The sequence below is a fragment of the Brassica napus genome, chromosome C8 (assembly GCF_020379485.1).
Source record: "Brassica napus cultivar Da-Ae chromosome C8, Da-Ae, whole genome shotgun sequence".
In the NCBI taxonomy this organism is placed as follows: Eukaryota; Viridiplantae; Streptophyta; class Magnoliopsida; order Brassicales; family Brassicaceae; genus Brassica; species Brassica napus.
In genome coordinates this window covers 38770621-38779967 of record NC_063451.1, presented here as the reverse complement: position 1 = coordinate 38779967, position 9347 = coordinate 38770621, and the positions used below count along the sequence as shown (strand labels likewise).

Genomic DNA, 9347 nt, shown 5'->3' with positions numbered 1-9347 from the left:
TTCATTTTATTATTTTACTGTTATTTTTTTCAAACCTCATGTAAGAATGTATTTTTATTCAAAATACATAAAATATATAAATTAATCTGATAAAATATATTAAATTAAAATTTATAAATTTAAAGAATATATTAGAGTAAGATTCTCAAATAGAACTAAATCATGTTTTGACAAGATTAGCACACGAGAAAAAAATCCTAAAATAACATTACTTAACAATTAAAAATGCATTTACTACAAATTAGATAAAAAGATTAAACTAACTCTATTAAATTATTTATAAATTTTTAAGAAGAATTTATAAATATTTATAAACTCAACCCACCCCCTAAAATACTAAACCGTAAACAATAATCACTAAACCCTAAATCCATATCTAATGTATTTTTGATTAAGTATATTTTTGAAAAGTGGTAGCCTACTTAGGGTACTTTTAAAAAAGAATTATTTATGGCTTGAGTGCTATTTTTTATATAAATTTTTAGAATAGCATCTTTTTAAAAATGAGTGGGTGGAGGTGGGATCAGGGTTTAGGAATGAGAGTAATTTTATAATTTTCATGACAAATGAGTATTATTTTAGAAAATTTAATCAATGAGTGCTATCTTTTATATAAATTTTTAGAATAGCATCTTTTTAAAATTTACTTAATCGATGCTCCTGTCAACTTAATTACAAATCATTAAATACATGATTTTGAGAAGCCGTTTGGTTAGTTTTTATGATGATAGAGATGTAGGGACATGGGAACTCCTACGATTCACATTAATGGGAAAGAATAACAGCAAGCTTTGGGAAGTTTGCTGTGTTTCCTCGAAATAGACTAATGGACATCAATAATTCACGTAGGTTTTATGTATCGGAACCACAAGAATTATCGGAACCGCCATCCACAACAAGAAAGATGCAGAAGTGGAAGAGAATAGTGTCGTGGATGAGGAAGCAAATGTCTTATGGGTAATGATTGGATAGAGACGACAAGTTGACCCTAAATCGATAGTGGTTTGTGCTTATACATGATAGATCACCAACTGATGTTAATTGAATTAAGACTAACGAGCTTCACATTTATTTAATATTTTAACTCGTGAGATGTTTATGCTTATGCATATGTTTAGATTTAATTTAGATTTAAGAAAAATGATTAATTTAAATATCTAAAAAAAATTATAAGTTTTTAAAATCTATGTATTTTGGCTATTTATATTTTGATAGTTTATATTTTATGATTATGAGTTAGAATTTTAAGTTTTAGAGTTTGCGTTTGGTAGTTACAACTCTTCGATTAAAATGGCAAGCTTACTAGAAACTTGACTAACCAAAATATAATGAAATATGAAAACATTTTGTTTTGAATTATAACGAGATCTCAACATTTAATTACAAACGTCAACCCTTTCTTATATTTTGCTTAAAATTACAATGTTCACCAAAATTAAAACTTTTTATTTTCCGAATCATTTCAGGTAGTTTAGCGGTCAATAAGAATCTAAAAACAACGAGTATAATTTGTGATACACAGTGTATACATTTTGGTGCAGATGAAGAATGTAAATCTTGTACTTTCTAAATGTCCACTAGCGGTTTAAACTTGAATCTTACCAAATATTATATATAACCAAAGACTACTTTTAACCGCAACTGTATTCACAAATATAAAGATTATTTGTTCTACTCCCATAAACACACAAACTAGAGTTTTACCCCGTCTAAGCTAAAAAAAAAACCATAAATATCATAAGTTCTAAACACTATACCTTTAACCATAAACTCTAAAACATAAACATATGGTATATATGAGAAAAAAAAAACTGAATTGATAAAGTCTTTAATAATAAGGATCATATAATGCAATGACATTTTAACAGTGGAAGAGGTGAAAAAGAAATTATGGAAAAAAGCACAACGTGTGCATGTTTGTAAGGATGATCATTGATCTTTCAAGTTTCCCACAAATAATATACACTATAGGATGATGTTTTTACATTTACAGAGGCAGGAAGGAATCTGATTTTATGCATGAGAAAGAGATAGTTTAGTACAAAGGGGACTATGCAGCAACGCAATGGGAGTAAGAAATGTTTGATGCAATCTTACACCTTTTCATGCAGAGTTTGAACTTTGAAGTACTCAGGCAATAAAGTGTATGACAGCTTACCAATGAAAAGATGTGGTTTGTATTATAGACTACTCTGACCTGGTGAAAATGATGCCAATCCACTCATTTTGAATAATTTAACCGGTGTAAGCGAATTTTCTATTTTCCCAAATTATGAAATTTAACAAGTTTCAAGAAAAAAAAAATACAAAATAGATAAGTTGGCAGATAGCGCTCGAATCACTCAACTGCTATGGGTTTTGCTGATCAAATTCCATCTTTTTGGCTAACTTTCAGTTTAGTCTCTTTTTCTGCATTATGTTGAAAAAGTATATAATCATTGTTCATGAATTTCTATTAATTACATGTTCTGGTAAAGTGATTATTCCTTAATCTTTATATAACATTTCTTTGATGCAGTGAGTATGAACTTTTTTTGGTTTTAATATCTTTACATGATATTCTTCACCTGAAGACAATATGCCACTTTTTCGAATACATGTCTTTCTAAATAAAGTAGCTGAGTTTAATTTTTATGTAATAATATATTTAGGCCCTAATTATACATTTAATATTTTTTTTTCATGTAAAACACATCAATTGATATTCATTGATTTTTGATATATTCATGGACTTACATATAAGTTGCTGAACTATTATAAAATAATTTACCTCTATGAAAATCGTTAATGGATTGTTTTACCAAATATAATCTAATGCTAAGTTTTTGAAACAGAATTAAAATGTTAATTTTATAAGAAACTTTACTAACCAAAATATAAATGATCTGCTTCAGAAAATATTTAAATTAGTTTCAAATAAATCTACTATTTTCCAAGAATTAAATATTTTAAATTATTTAATACTCCATCTGTTTCATAATAAATGTCATTTTAGCTTTTTGTTTTTCTTGTTACACAAAAAGTGTCACTTTACCATTCCAATGCAAATTATACTTACTTTTAACTGAAAATTAATTGTAAACTGCATTGGTATTATAAATAATTTTATTTATCTCAAATACTATTGGTCAGAAAGATATAATTAATAACAACTTACATATATTTCCGCTACTTTCTTAGTCTTTGTGAAAAGTGTCAAAGTGACACTTATTCAGATATGGAAGGAGTAGATGATTACAAATTAATTATAGATGTATATAATCATTGCTCAGAAATTTCAATTAATCATTTGTGAGTTGGTATTAGTGATTATCCCCAAATATGTTCATAACATTTATTTGATGTAGTGAGAATCATTACGAATATTAATTTTAAACCATGGAAATGGTAGTGATGTAATTCAAAAATGTAATAACGGCATATAAAACAAGATTTTTGTACGAAGATTAAAATTGTTATTTCCTAAATTAAACATCAGTTATTAGCTACACAAATATTATTTGAAACAATTGTAAATGTACTGAAGAACATAAATTGTACTAATAATAGAAAACACGTTAGTTTTATATTGAGAAATTGAAAATATTGTCTAAAACGAAAAAAAAAAAATTTGGCCAAACATCCCTTTCTATGAATCATAGAGAATATGTAGAATACTTTTTTGGTAAAAATGCTAATATAATGCAGAATTTGTTTTAAGAAAAAAACTAATACAGGGTGTATTTTACAAAATTCAGCTATTTATATAAACCCGTGTGGTATATACTTGTGGTATATTCTTATAAACATGAGATTCCTTGTTATAGTATGTATTTACAAACATGAGATTCCTCTTTACAAAAATGAGTTTCTTCGTCATATGCTTGTGGTTAAGGCTTTACAGTTCACAAATACTTATAATATAGTTTGTTACTTTGATTGAACAATGGAGATTTATTTGTTTATTTGGTTAATACTATCTATATATTCAGGTGTAGCAGGTCAGTTATGTCCCAACCAAAAGAGCTTCTAGCGAAGAAAAAGCTATAAAAATTGTCTTCAGTCAAGCAAAAATGCATGCATTGGGCTCTCTATTGTTCCCAAACTCTGGGTGGGCAGCAACGGTAGAGTGCGAGAGCTACAAACTCGTTGGAGATAACCATAAGAACGACACATTTCTTGATTTTCCGGTACCGAAGACGTATGGAGTGGTCCATCATCAGACCAGCTTAGGGGTTCCTGTTTTGTCGGAGGGAAATGGATTAAACAACAATTCGGTCGTGATCAAGAAGCTTAATCACAATGCCAATGAGCGTAACCGTCGCCAGAAAGCCAACGCTTTGTTCTCATCTCTTCGTTCATGTCTTCCAAGTTCATATCAGTCGGTAAGTAGCTACTTCCAATCTAGTCTGCTTACTCGATTAATTGTTACCATTTAGAAGAAAAGTATCTTATCAACCCTTTTTTATTTTCTTTTGGCTTTATTGTATTGCAGAAGAAGCTAAGTAATCCTGAGACCGTTTCACGGAGTGTGCTGTACATACCTGAGCTGCAAGAGGAAGTGAAGAAGCTAATACAAAAGAAGGAAGACCTCTTGGTGCGAGTATCGGACCAAAGAGAACATTACGTTAAGCCGGAACCAAAGGTGGCTGCTAGTTATTTCTCCACCGTTTTTGCAACTAACCTTGTAGACAACAAAGTGACGGTCCAAATCTCATCGTCCAAGATTCATAATTTTTCGATATATAATGTGTTGAATGGACTAGAAGAAGATGGGTTTGTTATCGTGAATGTTTCATCTTCGAGTTCTCAAGGAGAATGGCTCTTTTACACTTTACATCTTCAAGTAGACAAGATTGATAGTTACAAGCTAATTTGCGAAGATTTAAGTCAAAGGGTTCTGTACTTGTATGAGAAATGTGGAAACTCGTTTAAATGATCATTTGTTCTTGTTTCCTTTTGTGTGTCGTCCTTTTCTACAGATAAGCTGTCATTCTTGATTAATGTTTTGTAACGCAAGAGATCATGCTAATCGTCTGTGTTTCATTTCTATATTATCGGATGTTGACTTGATTAATGTACAACTTGTGTGTCTCAAAAAAAGAAAGAAAGATTAATATACAACTTGTACGTAGTTGAGTTGATTCTGTTTTTTTTTTGGTCAAAGCCAATGATCGATTACTAGTAAACTACCACTAAGTTCGTATTACATCAATAAATTTCAGTTTTGACTGCGATTTAAGAATAGCAGTTATAATTTATGTAAATACTTTTCTGGTGGCAAAAACCCTTGATTATTCCATCTACTCTTCTTGTTTAAACCCTATATTTTATAACAAAAGTTATGTGAAAAGAGTTAGTTGATTTTGATGTCTTAACAAAAGAAAATATGAGAAAAGACAAAAGATATGTTAAAAAAAAAGGAAAAAAAGTATTTAATAGATGGTCCTGCCATTTAAATACTTATTTCGAATCATTAAATACATGTTTAATGAGAGCCTTTTGGTTGGGTATCCATTGATCTTGGAGATATATATTACTCCAAAAATAACAGATTGCAAAATTAACCAAAAACAATAGTGGTTCTGTATTTATTACCGCCTCGTGAATATTTTAAAGTCTTGCAGCAAATAGATTATTAGTGAATCTGGTGATCTAAGCTTTTCTACTCGGATTACTAGTGAATCTGATGACCTACGCTTTCCTAGTGAATCTGATCGATAGTGCATTTACATGATAGATTATCAACCTTTGTTAATTAAATTAATAATAACCAGCCTAACATATATGTAATATAATAATCCAACTAGGATGAAGTCTTGCAACAAATAGATACTTTTATTGTTTATTTGTTGACTCTAAAACAGTAAAAGTATCTCGATGCTTGCTTTGCCGTACGAACAGTGGAATTATCTGCGCCGTCATGCGCGATACAAAGGTATACACAACGTTGTTAAATTTCTAACTTCTCTTATACAAAGGTGTTTACCCGAAGCTTCTTCCACATGATTTTCACGAGCCTTCAACAGTTTTTTCGATATATATATAGGTAATAATTATATCTGTAAATTTTGAACAAATTAATTATGTTTATTAAATTTCGGTTGGATAAAATTTATAAAAAATAGTTAAACATAAAAATATATATTTATAATTAAGACCTAATATATTTTTAATATGTATTTAAACTTTAAATATACATTATTTTGAAATGAACAGAATATAATTCTTTATCTTAATGAGTGTATTTTTCTTAAGTTTTTTAGTGCATGCAATATTCATATTTAACTCTGACTCTATTAGTTTACTTGGTGACTGAACATAGTTCTCCCACATACTCTGCCATATGCCAAGCTTCGTCTTGAGATCCAAATATTGTATAATACTATACTATTTAGTATTTATAATGGAAATGTTAGAATAATTTTTTTTACCGCTGAATAATAACTATAAATACGTTGAAAAGTCAAATTAGATGATGTAGATTATTTGATATAAAAAAATTAACATATTAGATAAAACAAAATGAGCTAGAAACCACGATAGTCACAAGCAATAGCGGATCTAGGAATTTTTATTATAAGAAAAAATTTCAAAAATTGAAAAAACTAAATATTTAACCATATGTTTGAAATTTTAAAAAGGACAAATTTAATCAATCTCTCCAAAATTTAATATAGATAATAAAAAATCTATTTTTATAAAATCTATAGGTGGAAAATGTTCCATCTTTATTAATTGTACATATTGCACTGGCGTTCAAAGAACACTAATTATATTCATGTATTTTAAATTCTTTTAAATTAATTTTATAATAAATTAATTAAATATTAATCTATAATTTTTTTATATAAATAAAAGTTAAATTTATTTCATCTGGATAAAATATATTATTATGATAATATTTTATTATTTTGAAAAAAAATTTAGTACTTAAATATATTTTTAGTGAATAAATTCAAATAATATTCTTTAATATTCAAACATGTATTAGTTATTTTCTTAGCTTTTAAAATTAAATAGTTATAAAATAATAAAACAAAGTATATAATTTTATTAAATAAAATGACAGTAAAATGATTTTATTAAATAAAATGACAGTAAAATTTAAAAAGTGAACGAATGTTAAATTATTAATTAGAAAATAAGATAGTATTCAAATTATTTATAAAAAAATGGAATGTTGAATTTTAAAAGTTTGTAAATATTTTATCTTAATGAACAGTTTGTGTTTTAGAATTTCTTAGATACTTATTAGAATTCTTATGTTTACTTGCCATTAACCTATAATTCAAGTATTTTTTATTAAAAACATAAATATGTAATTAAATTATTTTTTTACCAGAAATTCTCAGTATATTAGAAGATGCTCTTACAGCGATATTTTTTTTACACTTCGATTCAACATTACCGGGGTTACACATACTAATATAAATTATGTTGATGCTTTTGTAAATGATTTTATACATGTATTTAATAGCGAGTTCTAATTGTTCAAGTGAGCACGTTACACTAATTAATTAATAAGCGGTACTGGCATCGCTAAAATAAATGAGAAGCCATGGTAGTCCATTGACCTTGGAATTAGTATATAATACTATACAAGTATATACTATGAGAGAATATACTGGGCAGCTTCCAAAATTCACATAATTTTTTTTTTTTTGGTAATCAAATTCACATAAAAATGAATCAGAATAATAGCATTCTCGTATAATGTTTTTGAAAAAGGAAACCACTGTTTTTCTGTAAACATATATAAGTATTTTACTATATTATTATCGCTTTTAAAAATAATACTTTTGGTCTCATTCGAGTAATCCGATAGTTCAGCGAATTTTTCTTAACTGATCTATCAGAGCATCTCCAACCATAACACCAAATTTAGCGTTGAAATTTCACTATATTTGGTTTAGTGTCATATTTTTTTGTCATCTCTAACCATGACATCAAATATTACATCAAAATAATGTTCCTATTAGGCTTGGAGAACTACTCGGAGGATGATTATTTGATGTTTTCAATTTTAATATTTTTATTATTTGTAACTGATAGATAATTATTTTTTTCACACCCTGATGTTATGTTTTAAAGTTTTTTTTGTAATTTTATGTTTATAAAATTTATTTACATTTATATTTTTTGGTTTAATAGTATTATACTTTTATATTTTTATTTAATATAAAATTATATTAAAAATTACAAAATATTAATTATGAAAAGCACATAACAAAATAATATTTTTATTTTATGTTTTGAGTGTTTATTTCAAATTTAATATGTATTTTAATCTTATCCAGCTTATATAATTAATTTCTATATTTTATAAAATACTAATTAAAATTTGTATTATTAAAATAAAATATAAAGTTCTATGTTATTTTTAACAATATGAAGTAAATGATAATAATCATTTAGTGATTTTTTTACTTGAAAATAAAATAAAAAATATTTTAGTTAAGTAAAAATAATTAAAAAATAAAAATAATACAATATATGTTACAAATTTGGACTAATTAATAATAATTATTGAACTATACCAAATTTAATGGGATGGTGTAATATTTGATTTTTATTGAAAATAAAATTACACCAAATTTGGTGCTTTAGTGTTCTATTGAAACTGGCTAGGTAAAAAACTCAAACCGCAGCCGGAGACACGAATAAGTCTATGGAATTGACAGATGAAACATACCCAAAAAGGGCGTCTCCAATGGTATACGATAAGTTTCTCTATTTTTCATTCTAAAATAAAGTAATTAACTCTATTATGAAGTTGAATTCACTCCAATGGTTCACTATATAATAGAGTTACTCTATAATAGAGTACAATATAGAGTAATGTTGTGTTTTTACTTTATATTTGGAGTAAAAACACAATATTACTCTATATTTTACACTATTATAAAGTGAACTATTGGAATAAATTCAAATACATAATAAAGTTAATCTATTTTAGAGTGAAATATAGAGAAAGTCACCGACCATCGAGTGCTCGTGTCTCCACTTAAAAGCACTCAAAACAAACCTATAATTGAACAAAAAAAAAACGAACCTATAAATTTCAAAAGAAAAGTCTAGTTTGTAATGCGTGGAAGTTTTCAATGATTACGGAGACATGCTTTGAAATAAGAACCGAAGTTTTGGAATTTGGTTCTACAAAGAAAAAAAAACTTCAGCAATCTTTGAGAATACTTTTGTTTTGCTTCGAAATAGACATCATATTCCCATATGTGTCATTCATATATCCATAACTTTTCGGTTATATTATCCAAATATATATGTCCAAATATTTCTTAAAGAAAAAAGATTGTTTTTTGTATGTTTGTAAAAATATTTGTTTTAGAAAATAAATTTAAATTTGTTAT

The 9347-nt window shown here is 26.8% G+C and overlaps 1 protein-coding gene across 1 annotated transcript; it reads left to right on the top strand.

Moving 5' to 3' along the window:
* Positions 1–2650: 2650 nt before the first annotated feature.
* LOC106364935 (transcription factor ORG2) lies at positions 2651–8043 on the top strand. Its single transcript, XM_013804412.2, has 2 exons — positions 2651–4364; positions 4475–8043. Exons 1-2 carry the CDS (start codon positions 4053–4055, stop codon positions 4916–4918), a joined length of 756 nt encoding a protein of 251 aa, XP_013659866.2. The 5' UTR covers positions 2651–4052; the 3' UTR covers positions 4919–8043.
* Positions 8044–9347: the final 1304 nt, after the last annotated feature.

Excerpts from the sequence above, each read along its gene's own strand:
- LOC106364935 (XM_013804412.2), top strand. The coding sequence starts at position 4,053 with ATGCATGCATTGGGCTCTCTATTGTTCCCAAACTCTGGGTGGGCAGCA. Across the intron at positions 4,365-4,474 it reads TTCCAAGTTCATATCAGTCG|AAGAAGCTAAGTAATCCTGA; the intron begins GTAAGTAGCTAC and ends ATTGTATTGCAG.